This window comes from Echiichthys vipera, assembly GCF_963691815.1.
Source record: "Echiichthys vipera genome assembly, chromosome: X".
NCBI classification, from domain to species: Eukaryota; Metazoa; Chordata; class Actinopteri; order Perciformes; family Trachinidae; genus Echiichthys; species Echiichthys vipera.
Window position 1 is genome coordinate 31115372 of NC_139825.1, and position 23048 is coordinate 31138419.

The 23048-nt window shown below is 40.7% G+C and overlaps 1 protein-coding gene across 1 annotated transcript in view; it reads left to right on the top strand.

Moving 5' to 3' along the window:
• LOC310965672 (arf-GAP with coiled-coil, ANK repeat and PH domain-containing protein 3-like) overlaps positions 1-23048 on the top strand; it is a 62057-nt gene that overhangs the window by 22534 nt on the left and 16475 nt on the right. The window contains exons 2-10 of the mRNA XM_083939399.1: positions 6963-7020; positions 11286-11405; positions 11920-11973; positions 16384-16442; positions 16603-16786; positions 16989-17033; positions 17180-17275; positions 17716-17790; positions 19373-19384. Of these exons, the coding sequence (XP_083795525.1) occupies positions 6963-7020; positions 11286-11405; positions 11920-11973; positions 16384-16442; positions 16603-16786; positions 16989-17033; positions 17180-17275; positions 17716-17790; positions 19373-19384 (703 nt within the window). The remainder of the gene's footprint in view (positions 1-6962; positions 7021-11285; positions 11406-11919; positions 11974-16383; positions 16443-16602; positions 16787-16988; positions 17034-17179; positions 17276-17715; positions 17791-19372; positions 19385-23048) is intronic.

A 23048-nucleotide genomic window follows, 5' to 3' on the forward strand; every position in this document is an offset into this window, starting at 1 on the left:
TCACCTATGGATTTCTAGTTCTCTTTTGTGTATACATTCCCTCTCAAACACACAGTCCTCCGCTTCATGCCAGCAGCTAATGAAGGAGGGTAACAGACAGACAGCCGGCAGACAGAGAGACAGTCACAGGCGAGCACAAATGAAACAAAAACACAACCGGGAATAGATGATGTGTGAGGGGAGGAGGCTGTTGTGGACAAAAAGCACTGAGACGATTAGACTTCATGATGATAGGACTCGAACCCTTTCAAAATGCAGTAGTAGAGAGGCACTTTTCAGCCACTATAAACCCAGTCATCGTTGTTATCATTTCTCTCTCTCTCTCTCTCTCTCTCTCTCTTTCTTCTCTCTCTATCTCTCTCTTTCTTCTCTCTCTCTCTCTCTCTCTCTCTCTTGAAATACATGCTAAGCGATCCAATACTACCGTTGAATGAATGAAGTGTATACCTGTCCATGTGAGTGAAGGCATCAGGCTTGACATAAACCTTTATTCCATGTAAAGTGCAAACAGATATTTTAATATGTAATACAACAAATAAAGTAAAATATAAAATCTGCCTGAAACCCAACAAACAATGGCTTAATTAACTTGCTGTGTATGATATTAATAAAAAAGATCAGAATGCTGGATCGGCCTCATTCATCCCATATCCGATCCAGCTAATTAGTCAATATTGGAGCCGATATCCGATCAATGTATCGGATCCGTGCATCTCTGTGCAGTAGATCGATGTAAGAGCTGCAAATGTTTGTTGGAGGTGACCAAAATAGTTCATTTTTTTAATATAGGAGCTGGATGAGTGCTGTTTAGGATGCAAGAACAAAGAGATGAAGGATGGGCAGCAGTTACCGTCCCCACCCCGAAACCAGCTCACTGTCAGAGACAAAGACAACAAGACAAGATGCTTTTACCTTAAATATCTGAATTTTACAAGTTTCCGATGTAGTTTCACCTTTTTTCTTGCAACAAGTGACAGTATGTAGAAATGTGGGGAGAAAAATGTCAGACACATCGTTAGAATCAAAGGAATCTCTTTTTATTCAATAAAAAAAGGATTTTTCAATACGAATAAAAATATCTACACCTCTATTTTCACCGAGACTTGAATGAGAGAAAGGCTCTCATCTGTATAATTGATCATTGATCTTGCAGTAAGAAGGACTGACCACAGAGTCTTTCTAGCTTTTTGGCATCAGTATGCTACTCAAGGGCACTTTGACCGTCACAGCGGGCTCTGCAGATGCGCCACAAGCTGCACTACAGCCACTAGCTCACCACTGTAACACACTGGCCTGTCTGTGATTTATCCGCAGGTTGTTGTGTTTTGTCTGATTGTCTCTCTCAGGGAAAGAAGCTTTGTAAAAACACAAAAAAAAAAAAAAAAAAAGAGCTGGTAAAGACTGACAAGGAGATGTACAGGGACAGACAAAGAGGAAATTGGTCAGTGACAAAAAACGTGAGTAATGCTGATGCCTGTTGCCATGGTGATTGGGGTCAATGAATGGTTGCCATGGAGCTAGCTACTTGGAATTCTGGGAAGGAGATATTTTGACGCGTGTGTATGTCTGCGTGTGTGCGGTCTGAAGTGTGGGTGGAGGGTGATGATTGAAGTGTGTGTATGTTATAAATACAGTGCAGGCGGCTGAACAACAGCCAGACTCTGCCTGTTTTACTGGGGTTTTAAGAAAATATCTGTTATACAAAATACAAGAGAATATTTAGATTTTCTTCAATATTTTTCCAAAGGTATTTTGCAGGTTTGGGTGTGGGTTTGAGACAGTTAGACCTTTCAGAAACTCTTTTCAGCCACTATAAACCCAGTCACAATGTTTGTTTGCAGTAACTTGAAAACATCCCGTACATGCAATGCAACTGTGCTGAGATGGGGGACAACAGGGAAAAACTGGATGTACTCTGTAAATCATTCATCTTCATACCTCATTAATAACACTTAACACTTAACAAGACCTTTTTACCTGTTGAGCCACAAGCTAAAGACAAAAACACCACCCAGCACTAGCACTTTCGTAACACTAGATGTGGTTTGTCAAAGATGCTAGACCACGTCTGACCACCTTGTTTAACTATGTATCATTACACGTTACAGAAACAGCTCAAAGTGACAACAGAAATAAAGAAGTTTGCCAATTTTACCCCTCCGCAGTGTAAATCAACTGACAGCTGTCTACCTGGAAGTCATCTTTTTGTTTTTGAATTTTGGAACCTCAGTAAATTGCCTCTGATAAGGCTTTAATGTTTTAGTGTTTAATGGGGATACAGATTAGAAACATTTTGAGATTGAAAAGGAAATTAAAGGAGAAATCCAACTGATTTGGAAACCTTTTTGTACTCGTTGGTGGGTGATATCTGGATAACATTGTCTATCACGGTGAATATAATTTCATTGTGATATATCATGTTGTACACTCTGGAAAAGTCTTTTGAAAACCTGACAGGAATGTCTGTTTTTTGGTTCATAGTTAAAGTAAATATCTCAACAAACCAATAGATGATATTTCATTGATGCTAAAATCATACTAGAGACGGTACCAAATCAAACTTCCCTATTTATTCCACACCCATCTTTGAACTCAGCCTTCAACTACACACTTGTAATGTTTTGTGACTTACTCTCGCATGGTTGTGACGCTGTTGCGGTGACAAAATAGTGTCGTCTGCAGAATGATATATAAACACCTGGCAAAATACTCAAAACTACGTTTCTGTTAGGTTCCCTTACAGTAGGTGTGTCCGGTCCACCCCATTTGACCATGATGACACAGACACACACACACACACACACACACACACACACACACACACACACACACACACACACACACACACACACACACACACACACACACACACACACACACACACACACACACACACAGACTCACAGGATGAAAACAATACCAGTTGCTGACACGGCTGGTAATAAACACTGGTACTGGTACAACATTCCCTCATATCAGACGGTTGACAAATTTGCATTATTTATCTTCCCATCACCCATCGCTAGTATGTGCCGTGTCTGGCATGTCTATTCTCCGCGATGTCGAGGATAATAGTGGGCCCTGAGGCGTGCATGCATGCAGATGCATATAAGGCAACCATTACCACATTAAAACAAGCAATACGATGCTTTTAAGTAACTATTTATGGTTTCTGCTCACTGCCGTTCATCTTCTATGAGGCATGACAGTGTTGTTTTAGATAAATGTTCTAGCTGTCAGCAAACGATTGTTCAAACAGCAGTAAGAGCACCATGACTTATTCATCCTCTTTGACTTTAGCAGAAAGCAGAAAGTTAAGCTACCTGTTTGTGTGAATGGAACTAAATTTGGCAGATTGGATGTGTTACACATAGTTTTGGCACAAGACCTGGCAGAGTCTTCTGATGGCAACCATGGATGTGGTGTGTGTGTGTGTGTGTGTGTGTGTGTGTGTGTGTGTGTGTGTGTGTGTGTGTGTGTGTGTGTGTGTGTGTGTGTGTGTGTGTGTGTGTGTGTGTGTGTGTGTGTGTGTGTGTGTGTGTGTGTGTGTGTGTGTGTGTGTGTGTGTGTGTGTGTGTGTGTGTGTGTGTGTGTGTGTGTGTGTGTGTGTGTGTGTGTGAACATGAGACAGGATTTTACTTTATCCACCTGATGTCTGTAGAGAATGAGGTCATCGCCCATCACAGTCTGATTTGCTGAGTCAGCTCACTGTTGATACAATTAACTGTACTAAATATATTAGTAAATTACAGTATGCATGTATTCAATAAAAAAAATACCTATCTGTCACACAAATAAAGTCAGTTAGGTTGACAGTAAATTAATATTTACCCAGGCCGCACATGCACAAACACACTGATGCTCCATTACATTTGATGAAATGCTGCATTTTTTTACTTCTAAAGTCGATGTTTTCCAGCCATAACTTTGTCCCCTTTAACATCTTGCTTCTTACTCATTTGTTTTACTCAAGGCAAGTAATGTCATGTAATTTCCAGTGAAGGTCTTTGTTAATCCCTATAGTTGCATTTAAATATTTTAGCCACTGGGGCCCGGGCTCGTCTGGTATCAGGAGGACTTGTTGTTCCCTCTGCCGCTGTCCCTCTGGTCCTTGAAGTGATGCTGATGTGGATGTGATGCCATGTGACACATCGAGTCTGAAAGACATGGGGGGCTCAGATATGTCTCTGGGCTGGAGGCCGTGCGGTGTCTTTGTGTGTGTGTGTGTGTGTGTGTGTGTGTGTGTGTGTGTGTGTGTGTGTGTGTGTGTGTGTGTGTGTGTGTGTGTGTGTGTGTGTGTGTGTGTGTGTGTGTGTGTGTGTGTGTGTGTGTGTGTGTGTGTGTGTGTGTGTGTGTGTGTGTGTGTGTGTGTGTGTGTGTGTGTGTGTGTGTGTGTGTGTGTGTGTGCACTTTGCTCTCGTGTGAAGACATGCAAGAGGATAGCCACGCAAGCTTCACGCTAGAGTACACACATCGCGTGGGATAAGAATAGACTATGTACACTAGTGTGGATGGTTGTTGGGGCTGATGGGAGTGCACGTGGAGCTTGTGCACGTGAGGTTACCCTCCCCCGCCCTCACTGGTGATGTCAGGCCGTGTACAGTATGCCACCACTGGCAGCGAGTCGATGAGCCCATCCACCCCTTCCTGACTGGGCTGCATCGTCACACATGGAGAGGAAGCGTCATTGGGCCCAAAATTTCAAACACACACACACGTCTACTATCTTCTTCCTTGCTGCCTTTGCACCTTCATGCAGCCATCATGTCTTGCAGCATTAGCCATAATCCTGCTTAAGAGTCAAGTCTTTCTCCATTTCACCCTAATCTCATAACTCTCTGGTGCATTTAGTTTTGGAAACACATTAATAGCTGAGATACTGGACACTGTGGGGGGCATTGACCGGCACAAATAAGGACAAACACAAGCTTACACACACATTTTTCTTTGGTATTTAACCTTGCCAGAGCTGACAACCTTCCTAGTATATTGATTTTCAAAGCTGCATAATTCCCAACGCACAAACGTGCATGTTGAATACATACAGGGGGAAAAAACTTTACATGCATGCAACCTTCAAAACAAAGCACGAGCACCAGTCCTATTTATTTCCCCGAAGCCTTTGCTGAATTAGAAAACGTGGATCAATAGGGCATCGGCCGCCTATGTATTAAATGTCGTCTCTGCCTCCTCATCATCAAATGTCAGTCATTGGCAGTGTACGCTGTCCGAGACACGACACGCTTGTAATGAGCTTATCCTCTAGATTGAACAGCTGTTTGACATTAAATGTGTTTGGCCCACAGTGACTTAATGGAGAACATGATGCTGTTGGGTGTGTATCTTGAATGTGTGGTGTTGTATTTCTAATTTACATGCAGCTAATAAGCAGAAACTATAAGCCAGTTTGAAGGATTACTGCCCAAACAACAATACTCCTAGACGGCTTAATGAAAGGTCTCTCAGCTCTAACTTCTTTTACTCTTTTTAAAACAATATAAATCAGCCTTCTGTGCAGACCACACACATGGCTCCCCGCTGTGTCAGCAGTCGAGAAAAGTGCAGTCTGTATAAACATGTGTGTTCTGGAAGAGAGAAGAAAAGGACAAGTGCAGGACAGACACAAGTCAAAAACATCTCCAAACATTGTGAAAACGCTCAGGAGCAGAAAGGAATTCTGGGAATGTTGTTCTCTAGAGCAGGTGCTAAAGATGCAGACTGACATCTCAGCCCCCTCCCCTCAGCTGTCCTCTTTAAAGCAGAAACAGATCGGGTCACGATCTTTACAAAATAAACTAGCTGAGCAGGTTGCTTAATTGTTTACATATTCTTCCTCCAACTCTGCACAGCATCTCTGCTATGACGTAGTGTTAAAGAGCTGGAGACGAGGGTGGGGTCGCGATCGTATGATGAGATCATCGTCTCACAGAGTTTTGGGCTTTACGGCCGACGTGTTCCAGCACATGCAGGGTGTGACCCCGATCCTGGGCTCGATAGTCGCCAATAAGCTCCAGCTGATCCTGAGGGCAGGTGATAAAAAAGGAATACGTTCATATTTACTTATTTGAGGATATATTATGTGTTATTTTCTTTTCAGAATTACATTTGAGCCTAATGTGCTTCATTGGTGTAAATGTAGGCACATGTATCAGAGGAACCAGAAATACAGTTTGACACAGTAAGACCCCAAGGGCAGCCTCTGGGGGCCACACAGAAGGGGTTTCCATAACAACAACTGACCATGTAAATCATCAAGTCTCATAATCTTCATATTGAGTGTAGATTTAAAATATATATATAAAAAACGCTGTAGATTTTATATATATATATATATATATACAAAACACCTAATTCTGGAGGACTTGATTGCATTATTGTTGTTTATCAAATCCTACGTTGTTGGTAACTGATATAAAACCTTTTTTGTTGCTGCAGCTCACATCATAGATACTTAAGGACCAGTCTATGTCTCTGCATGATGTCATTCATTGATTTTGCATCTCGGCCGTGGCCACTAATCTTCCACAGTGATGCCTTTGTCGATCCAGTCGTTAGGATTAATGTTGGAGTCTGTGAAACTGTGATGCGTGTTGACTGATTGCTGTTTAATTTTCAGTGGGGGTAAAATACAGATACTCTTAATTCTTAGATGCCGTGGCTCGTGTCAGTTTGGCTCTTGTTACCTCGTTCTCTCAATTGTGATTTCATCTCTCACACCCTCTTGTGCCCTTCCTCTGCCACAGACGAGATGTTACTAGTCACTGTGACATTGTGGTAAACCACTAATCCAAGAATCTCTCCTCGATTCCAAACGAGAGTTTGATCCGACTGTGACTATAATGGCTGTCAGCCTAACGTGTGGTTCTTCTTCTCAGAAATGGCAGTCTGTCTGGTTTGTACAAAGTCTGGCACAACTGAGGACCAGATCTGATTAAGTGTGTGGCTTTGTGTTCTCTCTGCAGGGCTGGCATCGACGATGTGGAGACAGACGTGGTGGAGATTGAGGCAAAGCTCGACAAGGTATGAACCATGCATCCATGTCATTTCTGTAGACCGTGCTGATCATTGAAATGCCAAATTGGAGCGATACACTGCATCTGTATGTTGCTTTGAACCTCGTAGTGGGTTTTTACATCATGCTTAGTGAAACTCACTCACAACGATATTTATATTGCACATTAATAGAGGGATATTTTGGATTTGATTTGCACTGTTTGAATGGAACAAAAGACCAGATGTTGATATATGTGTTGGTATGGTGTAATGTTCAAACTCGTACTAACACCATACTTGTGTTTATTTTATTCATTTACTTTGCTTTTCATTTTTATGAGTAATACAGTATTTTCTTTAGACACTGTGGAACTGATCATAGAGCCTCCTGCCTGTCTGTTGCTATCTCTTTAATTGTGTTATATGTCATATCTGTCTGTCTTCCTCTCTGTTATCTAAATGTCAAGGCTATTTAAACCAGGAAACACTGCAGACTTGAGTTATTATATTTAATAGGTTCATGCTCTTCTTCACACACACACACACACACACACACACACATGTGTTGGTGCCGGTGAGCAAACACTGATTAATGTCACAGAGGTAGTTTTATATTCTGCAGTATGAAAGAATCCCACAGAGCAGCCCTCTGTTATCTGAGCATGTGATGTTTTCTTCTGTCCTGTGTAACAAAGGATGCTACAAGGAACGCAACATTGTTTCATTAATTCTCAGTGTTTGTAGGACATGAAATAAAGCTATTTAAGCTCTTTTAACACTCACCACCATGGAGACACCATATTTTTAAAGTTTAAAGATGTATTTATTTAAGTTCTACATTGTACATGTGGAACGGTAGTTGGTAAAATACTCTAAAGTGATACGGATTAGCTGCACTCACTGAAAAAAACATGATTATAAATAACTGTAGAATTAGTTAATGGCAAACTAAATAACGGGAATTAATGTCTTAGTCACTACTGTCAAATGTTATTACTTGAATGGCTTAAAGTATTGAGGACCAGCAAGAATTGAGGGTTAAGTGTCTCCAGGGAGTCTATGAGCGATGAGATGATGCCTCTTCAGATAAACTAATAGACCTGTAACTCAGAGAGCATTTAGAGGATGAGATAATGTAGCTAAGTGATGACCACACCTTCTTTCTTCTTTTATCTCCCTATGGTTCAGTTTGTTTTGCAGGTTTTTTTTTCCTCCTCTTGCACACTCTACTCGTGTCCGATACAATCTGCGTATTGTCATCAATAATATGTTCAAATCGAGATCACTTCCAAGTGAACAGTTAATGTGCAGCTGGTAGATAATAAAACCATCTCCTTGATAAAGCGATGAAGTGGTTGTTTAGATGATTGTGACATTGTCTTGTTATTGCAGTCTATCTCAGGTAAATTAGCGAACCACGAGGCGACACTTTGACATTTCAACCCAATGTCTGTGCCCCCACCCCGTCGTACACACACACACACACACACACACACACACGCACACACACACACACACACACACACGCACACACACACACACACACACACACACACATCAACTGATTTCTCCAGCCCCCACAGGTCAGGGCCCTACATTGATCTTTGAGCTTCGTTTGAACGTCATTGATAGACAGGGTGGGGGGTATTCTGTTCAGCAGGGGTCCTCACACAGATCTGTTAGGATGGGGAGAACATTTACGGGACTGATGACGGTTGACCCTCTCCTGCAGTAATGTTGACTGTTCTGACCAGTGTGAAAGCATTCAATGCTGCCCGTTGAATGTTTTGAATCACTGCAAGCTACATTTTGCACCTTACTGGTGTACTAAAAATTAAGTATTTTCAGAGTAACCACAACTAGCCAAACTGTCACTGCCTTATACCCTTTATAATTTTTTTAAATGTTATATGCCTATCCCAGACCTCATTAACCAGCAGGATCCCTGCGTTACATTGTAAGTGTTTCAGTCAATTAAACAGGGCAAGGTCTGTCATGTGGTACCAGATGTGGTATTTTGACTCAGAGTGGACCCCTGTGGTTCTTCCCGCACATTTATCAACTAATCCTGACACATATACTGTGCCTTTAATGGCCGTGCTGAGACCCTCGGGGGGCACTGTACAGCACATAATATCAGATTCCCACATATCGGCCAATTTGTTGACAGATATGTTGTCAGACAAGCCTGGGAGCAGCAGCCGGAATCATGCCGCCTTGTCTTTTGGATTCATGACACTGTCCGTCATGTACACCTAAAGATGTTTACTGTGTGTTGCACATCTGATAACTACATCGATGCATTTTGCACACAGTACATTTGAAAATCACATTCACATGTCCTGAGCCAGCAGATCATTTCAGCAGTGCACACATATATATTACAACTGCTTATTTTTTAGTCCCGCTGTTGTAGATCGTGCAGTTATCGCTCCCTGCTCTCTAGCTTCTCAGCTCTGGCCTGTCAGCTATCCATAATACCACACTAACATAGCGACAACCTTGGGAACTCCTGCACCAAATGAGATAATTAAGGGTTTACTGCACTCTCTCTTCTCTCTTCTGCATAACTCCTCACCGACACACACATGTTCGGATCCTGTAGTGCACACAGCTGCATCGATGCGGCGGTAATGACAGTGTACCACTCTGTAGCTTGTAGGGAAAGTGCAGCGGTTGCCATTTCATGTGGTGTTTACAAGAGCACATACCATGGCTGTGAACTGTTTGCACCTGGTAATATATCGTTATATATTATTATGTTTACCATTCCAGGTTTCTGATCGCATATGGCTGAAATCACTGCTTCCAACATCACTTTATTACTTTATTCCATTTTATTTCACTGCCTAAGTGCTCAGTGTGAACATATTATACATCAGTTTCTCCCGAACCACTTTTTAAAAATAGCATCCGTTCATAGTGATTTTTTAGAGATCCTAGCAACAAAAATATCTCCACTATTAAATATCCTTTTAAAGTTAGTATAGACATTCATGGCCCCCAGAGGATGCCACTTACTTTGATCCTGTCCATGTAAAGAGGCTGAAGGTCCTTGAGGCAGCGGCCGCGGGTTCGACTCTGACCTGCGGCCCTTTGCTGCATGTCTCCCCCTCTCTCTCACCCCATTTCCTGTCTGTCCTGTATAATAAAAGGCTTGAAAAACTGCCAAAAAATAAGAGGTGGAGCCGAGGCCGGCCAAATTAAGCGTGCAGTTCATGCTAGCTACCTGTGGTTGCATCCACCTGTCACTAAATGATGTCTAACAAATCTAAAATTAACGAGTGAGTTACATATAAATTTACCCCCTCTACAGTTGTCACAAACTGTGAAATTAGCTATAGAGACCAAACTGTTTGTGCAGGAAAGTTGAGCATTTTAACGTGGGGGTCTAAGGGGCTTGAATCGCTTTTGGAACCAGCATCAGGTGGCTGTTTTGAGGAACCGCACACACATTCATGTTCTCCTCAGGATGAACTGTAATAACTGTGATGACCCCTTAACTTTTTATCCAGCGCTATCATCAGGTCACATGCAGTTTGTGTGCAGATTTGCAGATGATATCGACCTTAAAATAAACATAATTAATAAACATAAAGTTTGCCAACTGTTTAAATGTATTTCTTTAGCTTTGTTTAAAAGTAGAACGCGTATATATAAGCTTTTTAAGGACAAGGAGCATGCACACATACACTTATGCCTTGCTTCTATTTTTCATTTACCTTTCTTAGTTGCTGTAGATTTGAAGGAAAATGTGCATCTGACAGCTTATCCCCGCAGCCGAGGCATTCTGGCATGTGCAACAGGGTTTAAACAGTGATTTCAATGTGTAATTTTTGTTTAACATGACTCAGCAATGGTCCACAATGGTTATGATTGATTAAAGTGTTGGGAAACTCAGTGTACAGCTCTCTCTTTTTAGACACAACTGTAGTCAAAGTTTTAGGTCTGCTGTTCAAATTATGTAAGATACAGTGATTATAAGGTCACAGGTCACATGTCCCAGATCATCACATATAATTTTTTTATTTGCACTTTTGTCAGAATGCTTAATAAATACTAAATTATCATTTGGATACCACACACTCGCTTCAGTAAGGCCTGCACCGGCCTTGACTCACGCGTGAGGATTATTATAAAGTCTGCTGCATTTTGCATGTGACCAACGATACTTTTGATTGATGTCATCGTAACTATTAATATCGCTGCACATAAAGCATGTGACTCTTTAAATAGAGTGTTTTTGTTGTGTGTTCAAAGTGATGATTTTTATGTTTCTCCGTCTCCACTAGCTGGTAAAGCTGTGCAGTGGGATGATCGAGGCCGGCAGGGCCTACGTCAGCGCCAACAAGCTCTTTGTTAACGGCATCAAGGACCTGTCCCAGCAGTGCAAGAAAGAGGAGACGATATCGGTGAGTGGAAAGTCGCTACAGCTAACCTCAAATCTGTACATTCACTGAGGAGGGTCTGAGGGTCAGTCTCAACGAATGACCGCTCGTCTATCTCTGCTGAGACATTCCTGTGATTCCCCACATGAATAATAACAGCAGAGCAGTATAAACAGTATTGTCCAGACACAGTCATCCAGCTGTTTTAAACATGACCGATGTGATCACATCCAGACAGGAGTTGTTTATGCTGGTAGTTTACATGACTGGAAGCAGAGACATCTGAAACCTGCTTTATGGATTTTCTTGTAGGAAAACATTTGGGCTAGATTTCCTGTCGGTACGGGTGTCGCCCTGGTAGCTTTTGGGTGACGCAGCAGAGACACAATTGCTTCACAGTCAGCAACTGCTTTATATGAGGCTTAGGTCTATGGTCTTTGTTTGGAAGAATATTACTTACTATGTGGAAAAAGAAGTTTGTGCTCATATAGATATATGTGCTTAAATCATGTGTGTGTATGTATCGTCAACATTGCAGGAATGCCTTGAAAAGTGTGGGGAAAGCCTCCAGGAGATCGTCAACTACCACATGGTAAGACACACACACACACACTCACCGAGACACACACACGTTTTAGCTACATTGCTACAGGCGAGAGGATGAGGTAGAGTGTTGTTTCGACACGCCCAGGTCCTCTTGGCATGTTAACATCTTTCAGATATTCAGTTCCTCCTGGGTCCCAGTGTTGCAACACACACACACACACACACACACACACACACACACACACACACACACACACACACACACACACACACACACACACACACACACACACACACACACACACACACACACACATACACACACACACACACACACACTTATACACAATTTAACTGTGACCTCACTCTGTGATGGTGAATCTGTCCACACAGGCCAGTCCACATACGTGTGTCTGATTCAAACCACATGCTTCGGCAGATGTGTATGCTTTAACACTACACTACGCTACACACTCACACACATGCGCGCGCGCACACACACACACACACAAACACACACATACAGGTTTTATTCATATGACTCTCTCCTCATGACTAAGTGTGATTAAGAATTGTCATTTCCTGGGAACCTGCTAGTTTTGAGAAGCCTATAAATATTAAGACATTTTTAATGGTTGGAAGTCTTAAACATTTACAGTCTTTTCCCCCACTGTATTACGGGAATGATCAGGCAATATGTGAGAGTGTGTGGAGTTTTGAGGTGTTTGCCTGTCCTTGTCTGTGTATGATTGTTTGTATCAACAGTCTTGGCAGTGAGAAAGGTGACATTAGGATTAGTAACAGTGAAACAGGGAGCATGAGGGAGAGAAGAGGGCTGTGGGAGGAAACGAGGGAAGACAGGAATGAAAAGGAAAGATTAGAAGGACACAACAATCAACAGTCGCTTAAAATCCAAATTAAATCAACAGGGTTTTTTTTTTCTTCAATTTCTCATGATTTAAACTATTTTTAGCGGCACGGCATCTTTTTGGTCTCAACAAATTCCGGTTGTTCAAATTTCTGATGTAGTTTTGAATTAAAATTGTTTATGTTTGACATGACGACTTAGAAAACCTACATCTCTTATATAGGACTTTAATACTCAGTCTTGTACTGTATGTTTTCAAACGGAGACCCTCTCGTATTAAAGCTGTCACCAGATACACTGGTTGGTAACCTTTTTGTTTTTGTTGTGATTTTTAAAAGTGCTATGGACTGTGATACTTCCACAGGCTGTTGTGCTGTGCTGGCATATGAGAGACCTATCAGAGACTCTTATCTTCCCCTTTTCAGCTTTATATTGTGCTTTGACCTTGTCAGAGACTCTTATCTTACCCTATTTGCTTTTACAATTGCACTGCCCTGCCTCTGCTACATTATCGAAATCCACTAATGGGCAATGATACTTTGTCATACTGCACATTACATTCTAAGGCTGCATTCAAGCTACATCCGGCACGGCGGCGAAAACACCAGTTTTCACATTCTTTTGAATGGGGGATTTGGGTTTGGCCTGTGGCCACAAGAGTTTCTGAAAAAAAAAACAGCAGCGGCCTGCGGTGAAAAATTACAGATGGACGGATTCACCTTTTGGAGAAACGCAACCTGACATCACGCTGGGGAAGGCAATTAAGTTCAGACCCTTTTCTTTTTAGCAGAAAACAATACGGACGTAACACACACCGCAGCACAATACTGTGCTAATCGCAGCAATGCCAGATTAGGTCTTCCCATGTTTGTTGAGAAGCAACAGAAAGAAACAAGAACAACATTGAAAAAAATAAAAACATGATTGATCTTTCCATGTTCCTAACTAAACTGTCTGATTCTTTTCCTCATATTTTACATTAACTGACTACTTTAGTCCAACATGATCAGCCTGTTTAACCCCCACTGCCATTCAGCCACACTGATAAGCTACTTTCTGCGTTATTGTTGTTTTTATCAGCACCCGTTTCTCTTCATCTGTCTCTCCATCATCTATCCATCCATCCTCCTTGACATCGCTTCTCTTGCACCCCCAACTCACTTACCCTACTCCACAGGCGTCCTCCTCTCTAACACCCAGGAATTACACTAATAACTTGTCTGCGAGACGGTATGAATGAAAGGATTCAGGGAGGGGAGGGTAAGACATGGTGAAAGGAAATCTGCCTTTGTTCGACCACCCACTAATGCCTATTTCTGCTGCTTCTCTGCTCTCGTCAGACACAAAAGAAGCCTTTCAAACAGGGAAACTAATCTCCCTGGAAATCATGCAATAAGCAAATATGTGTAGTTTTAATCATAGATCATGTCTACCTTTAATCTTAACAGATTGAGAATTATATTGTAGTGGATTTGAACAGATCTGTCTGAGATTAGAGTGTGCTCAATTAACTTTGGTGCACCTTTTTCTGCCGTGATGGATTTTTTTTTCTGCAAAATCTACAGTTCTCACGCAGAATAGATACAAAAGAGATGACTGATGGGATTTCTACAGTAGCAGATGTTAAGGATCTGAGAGCTGAGATCTTGTGGGGAACTGAGTGTGGAGTAGACATGCTGTAGGTTTAGTTGTGTCACACCCATGGCGCCATAATCCAGAGCAGGTTTGGGTGGAACATTTAGATTAGTTTACATGTGGGTCCAAAGTCAATCTGATGGAACTGTTTTAGATTTTTCCCTGGGATTTAATTATTTTATGTGAAACTAGTTACACCACCTTGGAAAGTACTAAACTTTCCTTTTGCACAGCACGTATTTACTTAGACACACCATACCATTTTGGTATGTTCAGATAACATGTTCAGTTTATGCTATTTTAGCATTCAATTGTAATTAATTAGTTGGAAGTTTACCAATTGAACACTGTCTCTATTTTACTTACTTTACCTTTGATTCATGCTGTGGTTCTTTACAAGACGCATTATAGTGCACAAACATGTAGTGTTACCAATAAAAGGGGATATTAATATTATAAGGAAATAAAGAAGTGGAACTTTGCTGATAAAACTATGGGGTTGCATAAGTTGTGAACTGTTAAATTTTAACTATATTATGACTTTTGCCTACTCAAATTAATAATGTATTGCACAGCAAAGGACAAGTTGTAGGAAGGGACTGCAGCTGCACAGACATGTAGAAGCTGTCTGATGCCTGACTGACCGCTTAAAGCTCCACCAAACTGTGGCCGCCTTTTAAAAAAGAGCAGCAGGGGATTTATATTCCCACAATGAGTGCAACTTACATTTGTGAAAATTTGTGAACCGCCATCTAAAGTAACAAACCAGAGAACCAGCCTGTGAAGTCATCAGGCTCTGCAGCTATGCCATATAGATGGAGAATGGAGACACACACACACACACACACACACACACACACACACACACACACACACACACACACACACACACACACACCCAGTCACAGACTAAGCCTGTAATCCTCAATGTGTATGTTTATTAACTAGAGATTGCTATAGAAAGTTTAATCCATGGGCTACCAACACTGATTGTTGTTTCCAAATTGTGTATTTGGCTATGAAACAATGACATTCTAATCTTTGTGTGTGTGTGTGTGTGTGTGTGTGTGTGTGTGTGTGTGTGTGTGTGTGTGTGTGTGTGTGTGTGTGTGTGTGTGTGTGTGTGTGTGTGTGTGTGTGTGTGTGTGTGTGTGTGTGTGTGTGTGTGTGTGTGTGTGTGTGTGTGTGTGTGTGTGTGTGTGTGTGTGTGTGTGTGTGTGTGTGTGTGTGGCACAATCTGCTGCAGCGATAATGCTGAAGTGTTCATATTGACATCTTGTGGCGAGAAGAAGCAACTACAGATTTGCAGAATCAGAATCAGGAATACTTTATTACTGGGGGGAATTTAGTTTTGTTACATTTGCTCCATTCTAGAGGGGGATTATATATGTTATAAAATACTTTATAGTTTACAAGAACAAATAAATATGAGAAATAAAATAATCTTTACATTCTACTCGAGTTCATGGAAACTATATATGTGCATTATACCACTAGATAGCAACAATATACATGGAAAATAGAGATGATAAAAAATAATAATTATAAAGTTGTTTATCGTGTAAAGATTAATAATGCTGGAACTATTGTGTGGTGTAAATAAATGCAGTGTTAATGTAAGTAAACCAGAGTTGAAGATCGAATTATGAATAAATAATTATGGGTTAAAGCAGCTGAACAGATTCATGGCCACAGGCAGGAAGTACTTGCTATGGCGCTCAGAAGTGCATCTTGGTGGAATTAATCTGCCGCTGAATGTACTCCTCTGTGTTTCACCGGTGTGTCACGAGTGGGTGGGAGACGTTGTCCAAGACACACAACAACAGCAGATTTTATCCAGTCATCACAATTGCAGCTTATTCTTTAATTACGGTGCCCTGTGGCTCATATAAAAATTATAATATAAAATGAAATGCTGATGTCTCACACATCTGTTGCCTTCTCTGTGCACAGATATTGTTTGACCAGGCTCAGAGGTCGATCAAGCAGCAGCTCCACACCTTCATTAAAGAGTGAGTACATCACAGCTGATTAAGTCTGTTCTAAAGAAAGATGTAAGTTCAGGTTTATACATAATGAGAAATTACTTGTTATGATGAAAATCTTAGGTCAGAAAGTGACTCTGCATTGACAATTAAACTCTTTGTCTCTGTTTAACTGCGCCTCCTTCAGGGATGTGCGTAAGTTCAAGGACACAAAGAAGCAGTTCGACCGCGTGCGTGAGGACATGGAGCTGGCCCAGGTGAAGAATGCCCAGGCGCCCAGGAACAAGGTGCACGAGGCCGAAGAGGCCACACAGGCCCTGGTCCTCAGCCGCAAAGCCTTCAGACACCTGGCACTAGACTACGTACTACAGGTGAAACACACACACACCAGCTTATGTTACCGGTGCTGTCCAATAGGTGGCGCTGACACTCAACAGCTGCTGAGCCCATATATACACCGACTCTAAATACTTTTGAATGCAGAAAAGAAAGCATGTGAAATTAAAAAGGGACTTTATTGTGTATCATCCCAAAAATAAATAAAAATCTACATTTGCTTTTCGTCTTTTTCAGATTAATGTGCTTCAGGCCAAGAAGAAGTTTGAAATCCTGGATGCAGTGAGTAGCCTCACAAATATGTCCTTGCATTTGTGATTGACATCTCAACATGATTGTTTATGTTTATGTACATGTGGAGTCCCCATGGTGTGAGGAGGAGCAGTAACACAGTTACAACCATCATTGTTTCTGTGTGTCTCCTGCAGATGCTGTCCTTCATGCGCGCCCAGTACACTCTGTTCCAACAAGGCTTTAACATCTTGGACGAGATTGACCCCTATATGAAAAAACTGGCTGCACAGGTAAAACAAAACTAACAAACCAAAATCACACACAGTGGAACTAAATGGAAATACATGTGCAGTGAACCACTACTTTTGTTACTGCATTTGCTCAGCAACCGCTTATGAACAGGAGCTCATTTGGCAAATAATACACACACTGGAATAGTCAGCGTGTTTCTGTTAAGTGATGGTGTCTTCAATCCATCAATCAATCATTCCTTATTTGTAAAGCATGTTTCATACATTTGAAATATATCTCAAAGTGTTTCACATGGTACACATGCGTGCGTGCATGCGTGCGTGCATGCCTGCGTGCGTGTTTGTATGTGTGTGTGTGTGTGTGTGTGTGTGCGTGTTTGTATGTGTGTGTGTGTGTGTGTGTGTGTGTGTGCGTGCGTGCGTGCGTGCGTGTCATTCACCTGTCTCTCATCGACTCTGCTGTCGTTTGCTCTGTTTAGCTGGATCAGCTGGTCATTGACTCGGCCGTGGAGAAGAGGGAGCTGGAGCACAAACACGCCCTCATCCAGCAGAGAGTGAGACCACAACACAGCTATTTAACTTCTCACACTTTTGATGAATAGGTTAACAGGAACCATTTGAAAATCAGGTTCATGTAGAGCCTTTCAAGACTGTAACTGTGTTTACAGATTATTCATCTTTTATTCTTGAAGCCACTGCATGTCTGTTTTTGTTTTTTTTATCAAATGCAGATCTCATCAACTTCCATGATTAGATTTTTCTCAGATCATAACATAACACAAATGTCACTGTGTTTGATACCAAGTTAAGTGGAAACAAGATAAGCTTCCTAAAAGGTTGCTGGACAAGTAATGTCAACATGTTCACTCCCACTTTGCGTGAAGGAATTCAGTAGTAAACAGGGGTGTTGTCACAATAAAAAAATTATTATATAACTTGTGCCTTTAAGCTTTCTGTGGAATTGGTTTTACGTCCTCTTTTCGTAACGTCCATTCCTTTTATTTAGCACAACAAGCTTCCCAAGAGAACGAGAACACGTTTATGACTGAACGTCGTTTCTTCAGGCTCAGATTAAAAGTTTAGAGTTCTAAAAAGACAAGTATAACAACATTTGTTTCGAACCCTTCCCCTTGCTCAACAGACACGCTCGTACAGATGCACTAAATTATTCCATCTGTTAACGGAAGTGATGCCAACAACGTGGCTGTTTTTTCTGTCCGACTTGGCCTTTTCCATTGAACGATTTAGATGCCAAGTGGAGGCCTCCTGCCAGTGACCACACACAGCTTTGTGTCTGACCAAATGAGATAAACTATTTCCTGGAAGCAAGCTTATTACTACTTTTGTAAAATGACCTTGTGGACACTGACATGGACCTGATGTCTCATAAAAAATAATATATTTGGTTGTGAACATCCAGAAACTTAGGAGGGATTTCTGACTGTGACCTGACTTTCGAGGAGCAGGAAAAGTGTTGTGCACCCCTGATTCCTTCAACTCAGAAGTGTATAATACATCAAGTCATGTTTATCTTGTGCTGATTTGAAGTAGGTTATTCATGCTTTTGTTCCATCACATTTGGACTATTGCAACGCTCTCTACACCTACCTCAGTCAAAAATCTACCTTACATCTCCAGCTTGTTCCAAAAGCTGCAGCTAGAAATTTAACTGGCACTAAACGTAGAGACCTCAGTCTTAGCACATCTGCACTGGCAACCTGTAAGATTACTTTTTTTATTATCATTAATATTTATATTTTTATTATTTAACTCTTCGTTATGGCCCTTTTGGTTGTTTTCAATGGATCAGGCTCAAGACCAAAGGTGGCTTTCTTTATCAGGGCGCCTGCACTTTGCGACGAACTGAGAAAATTAGGCCAGCGAAGCAGTTTCATCTTTTAAATCTCTTTTTAAAACAGGCTTTTATGTGAATCACATTGTGTGGCACACAAACGTTTTGATCTGCTTTTATTTGTATCTTTCATTCTTGCTGATTTGGGGTTTTATTTTAGGTATATTATGTATTTAGAAATGCTACACAAATAAAGTTATGATTCTTATTATTCTTATTATTATTATAACAGTTTTATTTCTCTTTCTCTTCTTACTCTGTTCTCGCCCGACCATGCTCTCCAGACTCTGATGCAGGTGAGTTTATGTTGTTTTTTACTTTTTTCTGAACCCTTAAATTCCACAACCTGCTTTTATTTATTCATAATTTAATTCATCAGTTATTTCACTGCACACATGAATATACACATGTGGGCAAATGTAAGTGTGTACGCTTGTGTGTGATAGTTGTTTAACAATGTAGAACAGATTGAGAGACTGTTGTGTGGAGTTTTATGGTCATCGTATGCTGGCTCCCGTTGCAGAAATCAATAGTCTATTTGGAGCTGTAGTGCAGCTGTTTGTGTGTGTGTCTGAATAGAGTGATCTTCTGAAGTTTGAATGTGTGTGTGGGAAGGGTGTGTATGTCAGTGTTTGGCTGGTTTGAGTGCTCAGTGCCGTTGTGTGTCTACACGCTTCTGCTAAACTTCTGCGGGGTCGTCTGATAATTCTATTGTGGGCGAGCCACCGCCAGCTCGTCTGTAGACGTTGGTTAGACGCTTTTGTTGTTATAGTTGTTGTTGTTTTTACTTCATTGAAGCTTGTGTATCGCTACTTGTCAACACTTTGGACACGACATGATAAGTAAAGACCCTCGAAATTCATCACAGGAAGCTTATTTTTGTCTCTGATTGGGTGTTGTCTTTGTTCTCTTGTTCTAGATCTCTCGTCTTCATCTTCATTTTCGGTTTTTCTACATCGCTCACATGCATCCATGCATGTACGCCAACAAGCACTCCTTTGTTTCTCATTCATGCACATACAAACACACACACACACACACACAGCTTCTCACCTTCCCTCTCTTCTGCCTGCGCCTCTCTTTGAAGAGCTCTCCCAAATATCCTCCTGATATTTTGTGTTGTTCCGATTAGTTTCATCTGAAAATGTAACCCCAAATGTTTGTGAACATGTCAGCAAGATGAAGATATCCTTGTAGAAGCTTAAAATAGTTTCCTAGCTCTGATGGTTATTTTTTTGTGCATGTTCAAGCAATATTTCCATTATTATAGTGTCTTGATCTTTTTTTAATCAAATCTCATTATAGATTTTCTCAATTGTATTTTGAATTTGAAGTAGTTCTTGTGATTAATTACATTTTCCTCTCCTTCATTGTGTCTAAACATTTATATCTTATTCTGTACATCCAAGAAACACATTTGTGTCGCTCTCTATTAAACTTCAACACACAGTATGTTTGCTTGCGTAATAGTCCAGGGCTAAATATCAGGTATTTGGGGAAAAAGAAAGCGTTCCTTTATTAGTCCTGCGAGGGGAAATTCAGTTTTCTCACTCTGTCATCATATTACACAAACACAGGCCCAAAATGCACACGAGCACAAAAAGGACTTATATATATACATACATTAAATGGAGATATGTCAGAGTGAGTCCACGCTCCACACTTGGTCCGTACGGGGACTTGAATCGACGACCCTTTAGTTTCCAAGTCAAGTGCCTACGGACTGAGTTAGGTTGGTCATTTAAGCTTTGTGTGGAGATGCTTTACTGTAACTGTAATTTAAAATTTCTGTGCATTTCTTGAACTAAAGTTAAGTAAAGACTTTTTTATACTTTCACCATATGTATATAGCACTTTGAGCTGCTTTATATATATATTTTTAAAAACCACGTAAGATCACTTTTTACAGCATGGAACCTTTAAAATATCAATAACTTGAACGCCCCAAATATCTATGAAATTTTATTTGGCGTTGTCAAATCCTTACAATCCATGTTTCAGTCAGTATAAAAATATAAATATCCATTTAATCTTATAAATAATAAGCCGACACAGGCAGTAGTAAGATGATCTGAGCACAGCTGGTTCTGTTCTCTCATGTTGCGCACGATGCCAGCCTCAACCCACGTCCTCCATCCAACGCCAGCTCCAGCCAAAGTCAGCAGATGGCATTACGACAGACAGCAGGTGGTTGAGTGGAAGACAAAGAGCAGAGGGCAGATAAAAAGAGACATAAAAAAGAAGGAGATCAGTTTGAGATCCACATAGGGAATAGAATAAAAAAGAGAAAAAGGGAGCAGGTGTATCTGTAATCACTTCTGATATACGAAGGGCACTAATGTAAATTAAACTTTGACCAATATTAAACTGTATAGTAAAGTATGACATTTTCCAAAAATGACATGAGCAGAATGAAGCCGCTGAATGGAGTTTGTTTTTTTAAAGAAAAGCAAGTTTGTTTGCAGTAGAAAGTCAGATTGAAGTATAGTCTTCTGTCTCCTACCATCTTACTTTGTATTTGCGTCTGTGGCAAAAAAAAAAATCACATAAAAACATAAGAAAGAAAAAGAAGGGAACGAATCAGGAGGAAAAGTTACAATGATCCACTTTGGATTTTCCTCTCTTTCTCAAAAACTTAAGTCTTTCCTTTGTAAAAATGTAGTGGTGCAGGAAGCAAAACCAGGAGACAGCAGAGTTTGTGAATTATAGATGATACGCATCCTTTATTAATAGTCCATTGAGTAACTGCAGTAGTCATACTCAGAGGAGAATAAGATAGCTTCATTACGGATGTAGTGGATGCCACTTTGGACAAGTTATTATGGGAGGAGGAGGGAAGACGTGAACACTTTCTCAATAATAAAGTGGTAATGTATTAATAGATCTAAAAACTGTAACATGTTAACATCCATGACATTGAACATGAAGCCAAAACAACGAAAGCTTTTAGAAATTACTTTAATTATCCCATCTGTGCTTTGATAATCTCTCACTTCTCTTCCTCTCTTTGTTGGTGTTGCTCTTTACCTCTCCTTTGCTTCCACTGTTTTTGGTAAATCTTGGATTGTCTCGACTACCTCCTCCCCTTCTTTATATCTCTTTACATGCGGCTCCCTCTTTCTCCTCTCTCTATGCTTTCACAGCCGTCTTTTATGTGTGCAGGACTTCATTGTGGCTCCCGGGGGGATTGTCGCCTCGGCTCTCTCCTCCTCCATTGTTACAGCATTTGTCTGAACAACTTTTTAAGTCAGAGAGGTAAACAGAGCGAGACAAAAGAGACAACTATGCAAGAGCTGTAGGAAAACTGTAGTGAGTGGGAGAGTAAGCATCTTTATAAACAAATGTGTTTATACATTACAATGAGAGTACATTTCATCACTTTGTGTCAGTTCACATCAACTCAACTATAACATTAGTGTGTTTATACACAGTTTATAGTGTGCATGCACACATTCTCTACATGTGTTTGTAGCTTATGCATTATTGAATAACAGCTTAAAGTAAATGTGTGTTAGAACATGGCAGCTATACCGCCCTACAAAGCCTAAGTACAGTAACTACGCAAACATTTAAGCTAAAAAAATGTCTTTAAAGTTTGTTTATTGTCCCAACAAATTAATATTTGGCACACTGATGATTGATTATGGTTTACTAGTTTGCCATTTAATAATTTTTATCCAAATAAATCCTAACATTCATACTTTCAGGCCCAAAATTATGCAGAAATCATGTTATAAGTGATTTAGTAGTTACTGCACTTACTGTAGGCTTTGTAGGGCACACACCACCAGCTGTGGTCTAGTGGTCCAGACCGTCACAACATTTCTCCTTTATTGTTTCCCGTCTTCCTCCGTGTCTCCCAACATTTCCTGTCTGTCTCGACCGTCAAATTATACAATAAAGTCAAAGAATTAATTAAGTTAAAGCATGGCTACTGATCCCAGACATAAGCAGTGAGTT